The sequence below is a fragment of the Manis javanica genome, chromosome 10 (assembly GCF_040802235.1).
Source record: "Manis javanica isolate MJ-LG chromosome 10, MJ_LKY, whole genome shotgun sequence".
Lineage (NCBI taxonomy): Eukaryota > Metazoa > Chordata > Mammalia > Pholidota > Manidae > Manis > Manis javanica.
In genome coordinates this window covers 47541771-47559856 of record NC_133165.1, presented here as the reverse complement: position 1 = coordinate 47559856, position 18086 = coordinate 47541771, and the positions used below count along the sequence as shown (strand labels likewise).

The 18086-nt window shown below is 47.1% G+C and overlaps 1 protein-coding gene across 6 annotated transcripts in view; it reads left to right on the top strand.

The window, feature by feature from the left end:
* The first annotated feature begins 211 nt into the window (after positions 1 to 211).
* IL4R (interleukin 4 receptor) overlaps positions 212 to 18086 on the top strand; it is a 45520-nt gene continuing 27645 nt past the window's right edge. For 2 of the 6 annotated variants that reach the window (XM_073215375.1, XM_073215374.1), the window contains exon 1: positions 348 to 548. Coding sequence is in view for 2 of the 6 variants with exons in the window: in XM_073215373.1 (XP_073071474.1) it covers positions 11853 to 12050 (198 nt within the window). In the remaining 4 variants the exon portion in view is untranslated. The other 4 variants (XM_073215373.1, XM_073215372.1, XM_073215376.1 and 1 more) reach the window with 3 other exon arrangements.

The following is an 18086-nucleotide window of genomic DNA, read 5'->3' as shown; positions in this document are numbered from 1 at the left end:
CTGGAGCCTAGCACATAGTAACTGCTGAGTGTATTTGTTGAGTGACTGTAGTTGAAGGAATGAACAGGCAACTGGTACGTAGCAAACATTGGGTTGTTGGAAAGGGGAGGACTGAAGTTGACCAGCCCCAGCCCGAAAGGCACCTGCCCCTCTACAGAGGGAGGGGGCCTTGGCGGGAAGGGCGGGGGAGGAGGCGGAGCGCCGGCCTGAGCCCAGCGGGGTGGCTGGGACTTTACCGTGGCCGAGAGGAACCCCTGCGGGTTCGCCGGAGGGCGTGGCCTCGGGCCGCCGCGAGGACGCCAACAAGCCGCGGGCCCGGAGCTGGGTCGCCCCCGGGGGAGGTAGGAGGCCCAGGCTGAAGGGGGCGGAGGACAGTGGCCGGGACGCGGCGCCCGGCGCCCGGGACGTGGAGGCGGGGCGCAGGAAGCCGGGGCGGGCCCGGGCCGGCGCCCAGGAAAGCCCCGTGCGGCGCAGGCGGGCCCGGGCCGCCCAGGAGTCCCCACTTCCCGCTCGGGCGCTGGCACGGCGGATGGGGCCGGCGCGCACAGGTAGGACCCGGGGTCTGCGCGCAGGTCGGGGGCGGGGGTTCGGCCGCTGGCGGGGCTCCAGGCGGCGGGGCTCCTGGGACAAAGCCGGCCACGCGCGGGGACCGCCCGCCGCTCGGGACGCGGAACCCGGAGCCCGCTCCGGGCAGCGCTGGCTCTGCCCATTGCGCTCAGGGGCGGCAGGAGCGCGGAGCTGGGCAGGCTGACCCTGGTGCCCAGGCAGCCGGCCCGCGCGCCCTCACGACTCGTGCTGGCCTCTAGGGCGTCTGGGGACATGCTGAGCGTGGGATAAGGCAGGTCTGGCCCACGCACCGCTTCCCTGGACAGTCATCCCCTGCCCGGAGCACAGGAAGTTGGTGAGGATTGCGGGGTGAGAAAAAAGTGTAGGGAAAGTTCTGAACACTGTGAGGTTGGATACTAGGTCAAGGAATCTGACCGAGGGAAGCAAGGCCCTTTAGCCCTGTGGTCTCACTGGAATATTAGATGGACCGACAATAGCGATCATTTCCTGAGACATATTTTGTGTGGGCTCTGTCTTGAACGCTGAAAGTATTGAGTTAATTCTCTAAATTACCTTCCCGGTTGCTAGGTATGTATGTATTGTGGCTATTTTTCTGATGAGGACGCTGAGGCACAGGCAACTTAACGTGCCCGAGGTAACAGCCCACCTGCCAAGTGTGGAGCAGGATTCAAACCCAGGCAGTCTGATGCCAGAGCCGGCTAGTTTTCACCCATCAACAGTATTTGTCAGACTAACCCAAAAACGAGTTCTCCAGGGGATTTGGTTAAAACGCAGATTCCCAGGCCCCCTTCAGTGAGATTCAGATTCAGTAACTCCAAGGAATAAATCTGGATCCTTTTCTTCAAAAACAAAATCTGGATTTCTATAACCAGGAGAGAGTGAGGATGAGCAAACTCAGAAGTGCCCGCTGCTCAGCTTCTCAGATGGCTCCCAGGCTGGCACTAATCCTGCTTGAATCCTAGCCTCTGCCCTTCCCCAGCCCTTGATGAGCTGTGAGCCTTGCTTCTCACCCCCTGTGGCTGGTCTGTTTAGGAGCTTGGATCGTTTGCTGCGACAGCAGTGCCTTTATAAAAATCCTAAAGTCCAGTGGGGAAACGGAGGCTTAGGTGTACCTTTGTCCAGGGTGTCCCCACAGTCAGGAGATTCCAGAGCCCTGCAAGGGCCCCTGAACTTAACTTGCTCACCCTGTGATATCAGATGAGGATGCTGAAGTGTGGAATGGGAGGCAGGGAGCCCCAGCCATTCATTCATTCATTAACACCCACTGGCCTATTCATTGGGCATTGCTTACGTGTTGTTTAGGGCACTGCTATTTGCTCTTCAAGGAGTGCTCCCTCTGGAGGAGGGGAGCTATGAGCAGGGAGGAAACAAGTAGGGGGGAATCACCCTTCACGGGGCAGTGGGACAGGATTCCTGCAGTGGAGACCTCTGAGCCAGCTCGGAAGAGGGGTAGAGGAGCTTGGCAGGTAGAGAACAGGAGGGAAAGGCATGCTGAGCAGCAGGAACAGCGTGGATAAAGGCTGGGAGGTGTGGAAGAGCATGGCACCCAGAGAAGGGGAGAGGCCAGGGGTGGATGGAAAGGTGGGCCTGGCTATGCTGTGAAAAGACTTGAATGCTGCCGCTGAGGAGCTTAGGCCAGTGTACCTCCCCTTTACCTGAGCCATAAACATCACAGTGCAGACTCCTGAGTTCCACACTGGACCTCTGGAGCCAAATCTGGAGGGAGGGAAACCGAGGAGTGAGTTGAGTGAGTTGCCCTGATTATAACACCCAGTCAACAGCAGGTCTGGGATGACCTGAGGATTTCCAAATTCTGGGTAGGAACTCAGTAAGTGCTGTGTTTGGTATAACAATCCCAGGGTTGCCGAAAGCCCAGGCAGGGGCAGGGAAGAGGTCCCTAAGGCATTCACAGTTTCCTGAGGCTCAGATTAGAATAGGAGCTGAAATGAAGTGTCTGTGAAGTGAGGAGAGAAGTTTCCCTCCTCTCGCTGACTCCTCTCCTCTTACCCCCAGGATGGGGAGAGAGTTTGGGATCAAATGGCCTACTGTCCTCAGCTGCCCTTGATGGCCCCTGGGAGTGGGGCAGGGATAGAAGGTACTTCACAGTTGTGAAGTGCTTCACATTTATAAAATTGGACCTTCATGAGTGTTAAGAACATCGTGTTGCATAAGATACTTAACACAATTTCCAACCCATAGTATGCCCACTATAATAAATGTTCATGATTACTGTACCTGTACAAGAAGTATGCCTTGTAAGTAAGTGCATGGACTCTGGAACCAGCCTGCTCAGGTTCAAATGCTGGCCTTTGAACTTACTATGTAGTTAACTTCTCAGGATCTCAATTTGACCATTTGTGAGATTATAGTGATTAAACCATTGTACTGATGGCTAAATGAATTAATACATGTCAAGCATACAGAACAGTGCCTCGCATTGAGTAAGCACTGTGTATTTGTTAAGTAAATAAATGAGCCCCACTGGATGGGATTTAGTCCATCCATTTCCCAGGTGAGGACACTGAGATCCTGAGATGCGTGTTGTGGCTTTGTGCAAAGTCACACATCTAGGAGGGACAGAGAGAGGGATTCAAACCTGCCTTCCTTCCCGGCCCATGTTCTTTCCCATGTGCCAGTTCACTGGGGTGACCAAGAGAGATGTCTTCCTGAGCATTCCTCATGGCCAGAGACATGCCTAGACACATTTGGCCAGCCTTCCTTTGGCTAGGCTAGAAGAGAGGCCAGTGTCTTGCCTGGATGTTGTATGAACTTGCCTTTGCAAAAACATGGACTGGAGAAACGCAGTGGAGACTGGTGGTTGTCCCTGTTGCTCTGTTGTGCAACTTCCAGCAAGTCATTCTGCTTCTCCAAGCTTGAAGCAGAGACAAAGGCACAGGCTTGCAGACAGGGACTCTAGGTCGAAGTTAAGCTTGATGTTTCCTATCTGTGTGATCTGGAGGAAGTTGCTTAACTCTGAGCCTCAGTTTGCTTGTCAGTAAAATGATATTTGGGGGGTATTGATAAGATAATTTTTATAGGCACCTCACACATGGTTCAGTGATGGCTGTTTCTCTCCCCATTTAGGACAGTCACTCTCCATGCACAGTACCTATCTTCCTCACTCATATTTTCTTCAAATATTACTAGGCACTTAATGCCAGGTGCTGCTGATAGAGCACTGGACAAAGTCCATTCTCCTGGAGTTTAAATTCTAATTGAGAAGACAGGCAATACCCAAACAAACACATACATGCAGATCTACACCCCTTACCTATCTGAAATCCACAAGCTCTGAAAACCAGTTGTTCACAACTCAGTTGGAGGCAAGACCTAACATGAACTAAAATGAGGCTTTTGGGAGTCTTTATCCTCCTTGGTATGAACACTTGTATGTCTCATTACAGAGATATTAATGGTTGATCACAGGAGACTGCTCTCAATCCCTGGAGACAGGGGTGGTTTTGTTGGGTGGTATTTTGTACCTGACCTTTCTGTGATCTGAGTAGTTCTGAATTCTGAAACATACCTGGCCCACAGGATTTCATACAAGTGAGTGTGGAACTGCAGTATTGTGTCAGGTAGAAGGGTGAAATGGACAGGGCAGAGCTGGAGAGTCTCTCTGAGAAAGGACAGTTAGAAAGACATGGGGCACAGGCCTGGGGAAGAAGGGGTCAGGTGGCAGGAATAACGGGAAGGGTCTAGTCACCCCACTGACCCTACTTCTGGGCCCGCTGCCTGCCTGTGCTCTGTGTGCAGTTCTAAATGCATGCGCCTTTGCTTTTCCAAGAAATGGTGATGCCTCAGGTTTCAAGCATAGCCTCAAATGACTCATTCTCACTCACAGAGGCCCCCTGGGTCTCCATACCTCCTCAGGGTTGCTCAAGAAATCCAGGGTCTTTGCACCAGCAGGCTGGGGTGCTGCAACAACTCACTGGGGATGATCACCCCCCAGGCTGGCTTCTGAGTCACGCCTTATCCTCCCTTGAGGGAGGGAAGAGAACTTGGCCTTCAAGGGTTTCATGGGGCAGATTTCCTGAAGGGGATCAGGTGTAGTTCTGAGCATCAGGAGGGTGTGTAAAGGGACTAACAGCCTTCAACGAGCAGGGCTTGTTTACAGAATTAAACTGCCCAGTGTCGGGTGTGCACATGTCTTGAGTGCCAGCACTGGGCTTACACACACTCAGAAAATGTGTCAGGGGCTGGGGACAGAGCAGCAAATGACACAGGAGTGAGGGCCCTTCTAGAGCTGACCAGTCTTGGGGAGAGGTGACTCCAAGGAGGTGACTTTTGAGCCAAGACCTGAGGCAGAAAGGCATAGCTGTCTGGGAAAAGTGTGATCCCAGTAGAGGGAACAGCACACGCAAAGGCCCTGAGGTGGGAACAAGCTTGGTATGTTTGACCCACAAGGAAGTTGATGTGGTTGGGTGGAATTGAGCAAGGCAAGGAGGTGCAGGAGCATAGATCAGAGGGGAAACAGGAGCCAGATACCCGTATTATCTCATTCAACTTGTAGAATAACCCTATGAGGTAGGAACTGTTCATCCAGATTTTACAGACAACGGAGTGGTCATAGAGTAGTTTGGTAACCTGTCTTAGGGTTTCAAACTGGAAGGTGGCAGAGAAGGGCTGTGAACCCAGCAGCTCTAGAGTCTCAGTCTTCACTGCTGTGTTTAAACACATAATGGAAACTGTGCTCAAATGGTAAAGACCCATTGACTACTTAGACCACTGTTGGTATGCTTACCTGCTACCAATCTACCCAGCAACCCTGTGGATATGGACAGGCCAGGATTGGTGTTACGGATAATGCAGTCATTGTACAAATCATTTTACCAGTGAGCACTTTCCCAGCAATGCAGACAGTGAGGACACACCACAGCAGAGTGGGTGTGGAGGAGAATGAGGACAAGTGGAGGACTGATTCCCCATCAGGCACTGTGCAGGGGAGAGGGGGTGAGTGGGTGCCTCGGCTTTCCCTGAAGAGGACACTGAGGCTCAGGGTACTACTTACCGGGTGACATAGCTCAGAAGTAGCAGAGTCTAGATTCAAACCCAGGGCTGCTCAACCAGAAGCCTGTGCATTTAACCACTGTTTGAGCCATGCAAAGAACAGAGTTTAAAAGAACTAAATTCATGGTCAGAAATAAGGGAGTGTAGTCATCACCAAGAGCCATTTTGAAGAACTGGGAAGGGCCTGAGATTTTCCTGAAGCAGCCAGTGAAGTGTTCTGCCTTTTCAAAAGAGGAAATGGAACTTTTCTGGAGAGGAGAGGACAGATCTCTGGGCTGGAAGCCCTCCAAGCCTTCAGAGCCACAGCCTTCAGTACAGTCTTGTCTCTGGAGATGGAGCATAGACCTTCAAGTAGCCAGACTTCCACAGCTGGACTGCTCTAACTGGGAGAAAAATCTTCCAGATATTTAGCCAAATTAACTTTCCAGGAGCTTTTACTTTCTGGCTCTGATTGTGCCCCTTGGAGGTAGTAACCATTCTCCATTCCACCCCAGCCCAGTATTACTCTATTCAAACTATGCGGCCATAGTTCTTTCTTCCTTACTTAGGGAATTATAAAGAATTCAGTCTGGCTTTGGATATGATCCAATCAAAATCCACATAAAACCCATGCCTCTCCCAAAGCCTGCCCAGTCAGAGAGAAGGGAGACTATCACCTCCTTGGATTTGGAGCCCTTATCTCTGTTAATGTGACCTGCAGTCATACTTTATAGCAGCTGTAGCCCCCCACTTGGGGACTCATATTGGGCTTGCCAGTTGAAACTTCCAGATCTCTCTTTTATATGAGTTGCTGTCAATCAATGTTTCTTCCATTCTGAGACCCCTTATTTGAAACTAGTAATTGTTTTCAGTCTTTCTTATTTTTGAATAAATCTACTCCAAGTCAAGTGGCCATAATCCTCTTCTCTGAATACTGCTTTGGCTTCATTCCACAGGTCTTATTACACAGTGTCATTTACTGCTAAAATAGTTTATAATTCTCTTTCAATTAAAAATGTCATGTGCTTTTTAAATTTTTTAAGTTGAAGTATTTTAAAGTTATCTTTATTGCTGATTTCTAAATTTATTTTATTATGGTCAATATTTGTGCCTTGTATGATATCAGTGATGGAGAATTTGTTGAGGTCTTTGTAAGATTGGTCAGTTTTTCTGTATGTTTCTCTTGTATATGAAAGGTTGTATATTTTCTGTTTGGTGTAAAGCTCTAGAAATTTATCTATTGGGTCACACTTACTAATTATATCATTCATATTTTCTGTTTTTTTGTGTTTTTCTCTACCTGATTTACCTCCCACTAGGATAGAGGATCTGTTCATTTATTTCTCTTTGCCTTCTATTGTTTTTTTTTTGCTTTATATTTGAAGCTATGTTGTTAGGTGCATATAAGTAAAATATATGAATAGAAAATGGGTTCATGTTTATCATACTTTCTTGGTGAATTGCTCCTTTTATCAGTATAAAACATGTACCTTTCTCTCTTTTAATACTTTGATGCCTTGAATTCTATTTTATTCAGTATTAATAGTCCTATACTTATCTTTATGTTTTTCTGGACTAATTTTCTCAATCTGTTTTCTTTTCTTCAACTGTATATTCTAGGACTTCTCTTTGACTCAAGTCTGGCAGCCACAGGAATTCAAAAGAAAAAAAAATGCTTTGCATCAACATGTGAAGTGTTGTTTTAAAAAGTTGAACTATTTTCCAACATTTAAAAATCAGGATAATATGCATAAAAATCTGGATTTTGAGCTTCTTTTGAAAAAAATGGGAAGACCTAATAATGCCCAGGTCTTCATTTACATGGCAAGAGGCAGCTGAAGCAGAGTGGTGGCTGCTTGTTCGGACTGGGCATACGCTTGCCGCCACTGTCCTCTCCCAGTCATTGAGGTCATGTGTCTGACATTTTAGTTTACTGGGAGAAGTATCTCTCCATGGTCATGCGAGAAATGGCTGGGAGCTGTAGCTACCCTCAGAGGCAGTGAGTGTCCCATTGTGAGAGGCAGGTAAGTAGAGTGTGGATAGCCCCTTGTAAGGGATGGGGGTACCTAAAGTGTCATTGGGAGTGGACTACAGGGTCTTTGAGGATCCTACAAGCCCTGGGGATAGATGGTCTGAGATCTTTGCTGACTACCCTAATGGCCTAGGTTGCACTTCCCACTCTCTTCCTTCCTGCCCATCCATCTTTCTTATTTTCCTTTTTATTACACCATACATGCAGACAAGTGTACAGCTTCACAAAACACTTGTGTATAGCCCAGTCCAGAAGCAAAGCATGCCCAGGCCCCAAGAAGGTTCCCTTCTGCCTCTACAAGGACACTCGCCTGATTTTTAACCCCAAGACCCATTTGTTTTTTGACCTACATATGAATGGGATCAGCATTGCCCTTTGGGGCCCAGCTTCCTTTGCTCAGCTTGTACCTGTGAGTCCTGTCCATGCTATCATGGCCACAGTTCTGTTTCCAGGGTCTCACAGCATTTACTTGGTGCTTGGAGATGAGCTTTTGCCGCTTGCTACATCAATATTGTCCCAGGCCTCTTCGGTCTGGACACAGTCTCTTTGCCTCCCCACAACCATCTGTGAGGCAAATGTTCCTGCCCTCACTTCATGGATGAAGAGACTGAGGCCCTGAGAGGACCCCACCTTGCCAAGATCTCTCAGCCACTCGGCATAACCTGTGCATTTGGGCCCAGAGTTAGGCTTCCGTGTCTTTGCTACTGTGGAGCCCCTGCCCTTGTAAGTGGCTACACACATCTATGTGTCCCCAACTGTGCCAGGAATGAGGTGAGACAACAGGAAGAACTTGAGGGAGAGCACCCCCCACCCCTGCTTGTCTGCAGGCAGAAAGTGATCAGAGAGCTCTCCTGTGCTGACGTGGTGCTGGCTTTGTTTTTGTCCAGGGGGCAGAGTCCTGGCCGCTCTTGAGACAAGTTTACCGGTAAGAGCTGAGCAAACAGTAATGGAGGCCAAGTTCTAGCTCAGTCACTTCCTGTCTCATTACCTTGGGCAAATCTGAACTCCTCTGAGCCTCGGTGTCCCCCTCCATGCAGGGGGAATGTTTGGCCACATCTTCCCCACCTGATGAGGAATGAACAGAGATGTGTATTGTGTATAAAAGGAGTGTGTTTATGGCTGCTTCCTCTATGCCAGGTGCTGTACTGCAGAAGACGGACTCCAGAGTCAGAAGGTCCAGTTTCAGATCCCTAACTGTGCATCCTTAGGCAGGTTCCTGAAGCTCTCTAGGCCTCAATTTCCCCTTGTCTGTTCTTTGGTTGCTGTCAGAGTTAAATGAGTCAATGAGGTTTAAGTGCAAAGTGGAGTTTGATACAATTGAGACCGAAGCCAGTCAGTTTGCGGGAGGAGGGTGTGGAACCTACGGGCAGAAGGGCCCCAGGGCATGGTCTCTCATGGCTCGAGGACCTGGGGACATGCAGGGTCAATCATTGTGACTTTTGCAGACCTCAGGGAGTAGTAGGGCCACCGGGAGCCATGACCATCACTAAGACAGCCAAAATCTAATTAGTGTCCTGGGCCCAGAGTCTGCTCTGGTCTGCTCCTCAGGACTGTGAGTGATAATTATGGTGATGCCCAAATTGCCAGATCTCTGCATGTCAGCGACCCTGTAGTGGCCAAGGTGCATGCCTGCATTAGGATATTTAAGGAGACTCCGAGCCATAATTGTCAGTGTTTATCTAGCTGTGAGGCAGAAATATTCTAGGTCTTGGAACTGCATCCCTGCCTCCATCAGCGATGGCTGGCCAGGCCTCCTGTACACAGCCAGGGGAAAATTGTTCATTCCTCCATTCAGCAAAGAGCCATGGAATCTTGGACCCTCCGCTGTGTGCCAGCCACTGTGCTGGATTTTGGGCTACACCTGAACACAACAGGCACAGCCTCTGGCCTGATGGGAGCTGGTGTGCTGGTGTGTATTTGGATGATGAACAAGACACGTGTGCATGTGTGATGTGCTGCAAGGAGTAAGTGCTGTGCAGAGTGATGGAGGTCAACTGCTGCTCCTGCCCAGGTGGCACCTGGGCACAGATCCCTGAGGCCTCCAGGACCTTCTGAAGATGGGCATGGCTTCCAGGGTCCTATATGGAACCACTTGGATGCCTTCCAGTGGGTCCCATTGGCCTTGTGGACTCCATACGTGCACATCCAACAGGAGTGTCTACATTGCCATTGCCGTAAAGTGGCATTGGCACAAGACGTCAGCCTGTCCCCAAGATGGTGCCTCCTCTCCAGGGGCTCTGGCCCACCCACATCCTGTGAAGGTGGTTCATGGACTCCAGCCCTCTCCTGTCCCTCAGGCAAGGCCTTGTCTCACCCTGCACAAGTCCCCTGGGCTTCAGCCACAGCTTATGACCCTCAAGCCTGCCTCCAGCCTGAGCCTTCCTTCTGAGCTCCAGGCTGCTAGAATGTGCTGCCTCCTAGATGCCGCCTGGGGGTACCGCCAGTCTGGACTCACTGGGTCTGCTTTGCTGCAGAGAGTGTGATCATCCTTCAGCAAGCCTGCACCTCTTTCAGGTGCCACTGTAACCCACTGCCCAGCCTGAGGCCACCCCCCCACCAGCAGCCTCCACCTCCCAAACAGGACTGGAGAGGCCCCTTCTTCTCAGCCCCAGCAGCACCCCTCCTCCTAACCCCCACCTCCACCTCACCTGTAGCCATTCTCCACACACTGGATGGAGTGGACTTTCTGGAAGCTGGTCTGCATCTACTCCTCTCCTGCTTAATAGCTTTCAGTGGCTCCCCACTGCCCTGGGGATGGGTCTGAATCACTTAACATGCCTAGTAGACTGTTTTCTTCTGGCCCTGCCCACCTCTCTGCTGTCATCCCTGACCTCTTTCCTTCTGCCCATCCCTGCAGCCAAAGGACTGCCTTGTAGGGTAGGAAATGGGCCACAACCCCGTCCTCCTGGCTATTCTCTCATTCTGCACAGTCCCTTCCCTCTTCCCACCTCTCTCAAGACCCTTCAGAAACTAAAATGGACTTAAAAATTGTAGTGACCTCATATGGAGGCCTTAAAGCATGCAGAAGAGTGCATAGCACTAAGAAAGCACTCTGTAAGTGTAAAGATAAGAACAAAGTAGCTTACACATGGTCATTTATTGAGTACATGCTCTGTGCCGGGCCCTGGGCTCAGTGTTCTGGTTACAGAGGATAAGACACATTCCCTGCCCTCATGGAGCCCAAAGTGCCTTCTTTGGGACATTCTTCCTCCCTCCACATCCCCCCACTTCCCTTGGGTAATTCTTGCTCATCCCTCTGGGGACACTTGACCCTTAGGAGTGCCCCGACAGCTCCCTTATGATAGCTTCCTTGCGTGCCCCTCTGCATGCCTGATTCCCACGCTGGTCCCTCCCACTCTACTCCATCTGGTAAATGGCAGCTCCATCCATTCAGTGGCTCAGGTCAAAAGCCCCAGGGTCATTCTTGTCCCTGATTACTTGTCTTTATCTCTCATCCACCCTGCAAAATCCATCCTGTTGAAAATCCCATTGGCTCCACCCTCAAAAAGATCTAGAATCCCGCTTGTTCTTACCAGTCCTTCCCTACAACCCTGGGCAAGCCCAGCACCTGCTGCCAGGACCAGACCTGTAGCCTCCTCCCTGGTCCCTGCTTCTACCCTTGCCCCCTACAGGCCTTTCACAGCACACAGTCAGAGGGATGGCTTGAAATATCTCACATCACATCTCTGCTTATAATCCCTAGGACCTTAACTTCTCACTCAGTATTTGTTGAAGAAATGAATAAATGAGTGAATGGATGAATGGCCTTTTTTGCTTCTGTAGTAGCTGGCATATAGTAAATGCTCAGAATACACCTGCATGGGTAATGCACAAGGGCATGAGCCAGTGGGTGAGGACTGAGAGCACACAGTAGGTACACAGGGAGCCTGGTGGGCTCCTGCCAAGATTGCAAATTGCAGCCCATGGTGGTAGTAGAAGCCCACTGCCACCACCACCCTGCACTCACTGGGCTGGGGGTGGGGCAGCAGGCAGAGCCCAGGCCATTTTGGGGTCCTGGTCTGGCCTGTCTCACCCTCTGGGGTGGGGCTGCTGACGTGACTGCTGGTTCTGGGAACCCTAGCTAGGCAGTGGTTCTGGGAAGGCTGCTGCCTGTGGAGAAGTGTATCCCTGGCCTCCTGCCAGACCTGACCAGCTGTCCTGGAGGCCAGAGGAAGCTCCAGGCTGGCTTAAGTTTGTGGTTTCAAAGGTCAGCAGCTCCCTAGGGAGGCCACCCGCAGCCCCTGCTGCCCCCGGCTTCCTCTCTATGTGCCTTTCATCACAGGACTGGCTGTATCCTGTCTGCCCATTCCAGTACCCCCCGCAAGCCAATTCAGTGCCTAAGGGAGGGAAAAGGAGCAGGAAGCCTGTTGGGCTCAGGAGGAGCCCTCCTCGGCCGCTTCCCGACTGCTGCTGGCTTCTGACACTTCAGGACTCGCAACTCACCTCCCCCCAGATGAAAAGAGTGAGTTAAGCAAGTCTCCCTGCCGGCAGGAGTGTTTTGCACCCCGGGTGCTTTTCCTCTTTTCCTGGCTCGTGCTTTCCCAGACTCTGCTCCTTCCTGGCTCTGAGGCCTTGGCCTTGTCACTTGCCTCTCTAGGCCTCACTTTTCCTCTTTGGCCAATAAGACTATATCCCAGGGTTGCAAGGACCACATTTCAAGAGGCAGAAAATCACAGCAGTTAGCTTGGATTCTGGAGTAAGACTGCCTGGGTTCAAATTGCTCTGTGACCACAAGCAAGGGCTCTACCCTTTCTGTGCCTTAGTCTCGTCATCTATAAAATGGGGATTTTAATGGCACCTCCCTCATAGAGGTGCTGTGAGAACTAAACTGATTAATATGTAGTAAATACTTAGAACAGTGATAGGCACATGATAAATTCTATATGCAGGCAAAAACTTGGTACATACTCCATGTTTAAAAATAGATTATTGAATTTATTATTGTTGAATTTTAACCAATTGCTCATTTAATAGGTGTTTATTGAGTATATACTATGTATGTGTCAGGCACTGTTTAGGCACTGAAGACAAAGCAATGACCACAGCAAACATAAAGCTCTGTCTTTATGGGGTTTGCATTCTTATAGGGGGAGACAAATTATACATTTAGGCAAAGAAATAATTTAAATGTCATAGGTTATCTTTGACACTCTCAACTTAATGAACTAGCAGCAGAACAAGAGAGTCTAGTTCATATTTTGCCAACATGGAATAATTCTTAGGTGAACTATTTATGTCCATTGCCTGTTTTTCTTAAAGGGATGTTTGTCATTGATTTATAAGACCTCTTTATATATGAAGGCCATTAACCTTCTGTAATGTAGATTGCTACGTTTTTCTAGTTGTTTGAAGTGTTTTTTTATTTGTTTTTTTATGGCATGTTTTGACCTGTGGGAAGTTGAAAACATTTTTGCAGACAGATCTTTCCTCGCCATCTACATCCTGAAATAAGCATTCACACATGTAACCTCAGTGATGTGATTAGAGATGGTGTTAAGTGTATGACAGAAATAAGCAGAGCGCTGTGATAAGAAGAAACATGGGAGCTCTCATTAGGTATTGTTTCTGGGTGTAAAGGCTGTGAGGGTAGAAAGGGTCAGGAGTTGAGGACAGTAGGACTGAAGGCTTATGGGGGAAGAAGACTGGGTAGGAGGAAGTAGTGGACAAGTAGTAGGGACCAGATTATCAGTAGACAGGTAGCAGGGACCAGATCATCAGGAGGCTTGAGGCGATTTTCTGGTTTTGTTTTCTAGTTTCTTAGGCTTTTTATTTTAAGATAATTATGGACTCATAAACAGTTGTAAGAAATAGAGATCCCTCAGTTTTCCCTAAGGGTAACATCTTATAAAACTATAGTACGGTATCACAGCTAGGATATTGACATTGGTATAAACCATTGATCTTGTTCAGTTTGTCCCCATTCTCCTTGTACTCGTGTGTGTGTGTGTGTGTGTGTGTGTGTGTGTGTGTGTGTGTGTGTGTGCACGTATATAGTCCTGCGTGGTTTGGTCACATGCACAAGTCTGTGTCTGTACCATCGCAGACAAGATACAGAACAGCTCCATCATCACGAGGATCCCTTTGTTGCCCTTTTATAGCCATGCTGACCTGCCTTCCTGCCCTCCCTCCCCCCTCACCCCCTTAACCCTGGGCAACCACTAATCTGTTCTCCACTTCCATAATTTTGTCATTTCAAGAATGTTACATAAATGGAATCACACAGTGTGTACCCTTTGGATTGGCTGTTATCACTCCTGGGCTGGGTTTTACTGAGTTAGGAATGCTCCTCCTGGGTGGGCCATGAGCCCCTGAAGATCTGTGGCCCCTGGGGGAAGACACCCTTCAAGAGCCAGAGGTCAATGAAGGGCATGAGCAGGCAGTTCATGGCCTGGCTACTGGTTTAAAAATGACTCTGCCTGCAATGTGGAAATGCAGTGGGGTGACTCATATCCACAGTATCTGCTAACTGCCCCCACTCCCTCACCCCAATCTCATCATTTTCTCAGCCTCAGACTGAATTTTTTTAAAGTCTTGCCACAACCTTATTCAAAGATCCTTAAAGACTGTTCATGTGATTAGAGATGGTGTTAAGTGTATGACACCTTGGTCTTACTTGGTCTTTGGGATCTGTGAACCCCTGAAATGGAATGAAAAATTAAATGTGTGCATTTTTCTAGAAAAAGCGTTTAGAGTTTGCACCAGATGTTCAGATGGTACATTAAGACTTTTGTCTCCAAAACATTAAGACTTTTGGCTTCTAGACAGAGACAGTGGTTAAGAGTCAAGGCTCTGGAGCCTGACTCCCTTTTCAAACCCCAACACTGTCCCATCTCTGCAACTTCAAGGAAGTCACTTAACCTTTCTGTGCCTTGGTTTCCTCTTCTGAAAATGGAAGAAATAATAGTACTTACTTCTTAGGGTTGCTCTGAGTATTGAGTTGATTAACATAAGTGAAATGTTTAGAAGGAAACTTGGCATGTGATAAATATTGTCAAGTGAATGATGAAGCTGCAGGATGTAGGAAGCCAGAGCCTTTTAGGCAAAGACCTTCTAGGCCCTCTAGGATTTGGGGGTCCTCTCTGTGTCCCTTGTCATCCTCCCAACAAGTTTCAAATCTCAGGATTTCTTTCAAAGGAATGAACAGGTATAATTGAGCTCTGTCACCTCCTTTGTTCTGGCTTTCATATCTCTGTTAATAAAGCTTTTTTTAATTTTGGCATCATTAATCTACAATTACATGAGGAACATTATGTTTACTAGACTCCCCCCATCACCAAGATCCCCCCACATAACCCATTACAGTCACTGTCTTCAGCGTAGTAAGATGTTGTAGAATCACTACTTGTCTTATCTGTATTGTACAGCCTTCCCTGTGTGCCCCCGCCACATTATACATGCTAATCATAATGCCCCCTTTCTCCCCCCCATCCCTCCCTTCCCACCCCTCCTCCCCAGTCCCTTTCCCTTTGGTAACTGTTAGTCCATTCTTGGGTTCTGTGAGTCTTCTGCTGTTTTGCTCCTTCAGTTTTTTCTTTATCCTTATACTCCACAGATGAGTGAAATCATTTGATACTTGTCTTTCTCTGCCTGGCTTATTTCACTGAGCATAATACCCTCTAGCTCCATCCATGTCGTTGCAAATGGTAGGATTTGTTTACTTCTTATGGCTGAATAATATTCCATTGTGTATATGTACCACCTCTTCTTTATCCATTCGTCTACTGATGGACACTTAGGTTGTTTCCATTTATTGGCTATTGTAAATAGTGCTGTGATAAACATAGGAGTGCATATGTATTTTTCAAACTGGGCTGCTGCATTCTTAGGGTAAATTCTTAGGAGTGGAATTCCTGGGTCAAATGGTATTTCTATTTTGAGCTTTTTGGAACCTCCATACTGCTTTTCACAATGGTTGAACTAATTTACATTCCCACCAGCAGTGTAGGAAGGTTCCCCTTTCTCCACAACCTCACCAACATTTGTTGTTGTTTGTCTTTTGGATAGTGGTGATCCTTACTGGTGTGAGGTGACATCTCATTGTGGTTTTAATTTCCATTTCTCTGATGACTAGTGATATGGAGCATCTTTTCATGTGTCTGTTAGCCATCTGAGTTTCATCTTTGGAGAACTGTCTGTTCAGCTCCTCTGACCATTTTTTGATTGGATTATTTGCTTTTTGTTGAGGTACATGAGCTCTTTATATATTTTGGATGGCAACCCTTTATTGGATTCTGTCATTTATGAATATATTCTCCCATACTGTAGGATGCCTTTTTGTTCTATTCATGGTGTCCTTTGCTGCACAGAAGCTTTTCAGTTTAGTGTAGTCCCACTTGTTCATTTTTGCTTTTGTTTCCCTTGCCCAGGGAGATATGTTCATGAAGAAGTTGCTCATGTTTATGTCCAAGAGATTTTTGCCTATGTTTTTTTCTAAGAGTTTTATGGTTTCATGACTTACATTCAGGTCTTTGATCCATTTTGAATTTACTTTTGTGTATGGTGTTAGACAATGATCCAGTTTCATTCTCTTACATGTAGCTGTCCAGTTTTGCCAACACCAGCTGTTGAAGAGGCTGTCATTTCCCCATTGTATGTCCATAGCTCCTTTATCATATATTAATTGACCATATATGTTTGGGTTAATATCTGGATGCTCTATTCTGTTCTACTGGTCTGTGGGTCTGTTCTTGTGCCAATACCAAATTGTCTTGTTTACTGTGGCTTTGTAGAGCTTGAAGTTGGGGAGCGAGATCCCCCTTGCTTTATTCTTCCTTCTCAAGATTGCTTTGGCATTCGGGGTCTTTCGTGGTTCCATATAAATTTTAAAACTATTTGTTCCAGTTCATTGAAGAATGCTGTTGGTAGTTTGATAGGCATTGCATTGAATCTGTAGATTGCTTTAGGCACGATGGCCATTTTGACTATATTAATTCTTCCTAGCCAAGAGTATGGGATGAGTTTCCATTTGTTAGTGTCCTCTTTAATTTCTCTTAAGAGTGTCTTATAGTTTTCAGGTTATAGGTCTTTCACTTCCTTGGTTAGGTTTATTCCTAGGTATTTTATTCTTTTTGATGCAATTGTGAATGTAATTCTTTTCCTGATTTCTCTTTCTGCTAGTTCATCGTTAGTGTATAGGAAAGCAACAGATTTCTGTGTATTAATTTTGTATCCTGCAACTTTGCTGAATTCCAATATTAGTTCTAGTAGTTTTGGAGTGGAGTCTTCAGGGTTTTTTATGTACAAATAGTGACAGTTTCACTTCTTTACCAATCTGGATTCCTTGTATTTCTTTGTTTTGTCTGATTGCCATGGCCAGGACCTCCAGTACTATGCTGAATAACAGTGGGGAGAGTGGGCATCCCTGTCTTGTTCCCGATCTTAGAGGAAAAGTTTTCAGCTTCTCGCTGTTAAGTATGATGTTGGCTGTGGGTTTATCATATATGGCCTTTATTATGTTGAGGTACTTGCCCTCTACACCCATTTTGTTTAGAGTTTTTATCATGAATGGATGTTGAATTTAGTCAAATGCTCTTTCAGTGTATATGTAGATGATCATGTGATTTTTGTCCTTTTTGTTGATGAGGTGGATGGTGTTGATGAATTTTCGAATGTTGTACCATCCTTGCATCCCTGGGATGAATCCCACTTGATCATGGTGTAATATCTTCTTGGTGTACTTTTGAATTTGGTTTCCTAGTATTTGGTTGAGTATTTTTGCATCTATGTTCATCAGGGATATTGGTCTGTAATTTTCTTTTTTTGTGTGGGCTCTTTGCCTGGTTTTGGTATTAGAGTGATGCTGGCTTCATAGAATGAGTTTGGAAGTATTCCCTCCTCTTCTATTTTTTGGAAAACTTTAAGGAGAATGGGTATTATGTCTTCTCTGTATGTCTGATAAAATTCCGAGGTGAATCCATCTGGCCCAGGGGTTTTGTTCTTGGGTAGTTTTTCGATTGCCGATTCTATTTCGTTGCTTGTAATTGGTCTGTTCAGATTTCCTGTTTCTCCCTTGGTCAGTCTTGGAATGTTGTATTTTTCTAAGAAGTTGTCCATTTCTTCTTGGTTTTCCAGGTTGTTAGCATATAGATTTTCATAGTATTCTCTAATAATTTTTGTATTTCTGTGGGGTCTGTCATGATTGTTCCTTTCTCATTTCTGATTCTGTTGATGTGTGTTGATTCTTTTTCTCTCTTAATAAGTCTGGCTAGGGGCTTATCTGTTTTGTTTATTTTCTCAAAGAACCAGCTCTTGGTTTCATTGATTTTTTTCTATCGTTTTCTTCTTCTCAATGTTATTTATTTCTTCTCTGATCTTTATTATGTCCCTCCTTCTGCTGACTTTGGGCCTCATTTGTTCTTCTTTTTCCAGTTTCAATAATTGTGACTTTAGACTATTCATTTGAGATTGTTCTTCCTTCTTTAAATAGGCCTGGATTGCTATATATTTTCCTCTTAGAACTGCCTTCACTGCATCCCACAGAAGTTGGGGCTTTGTGCTG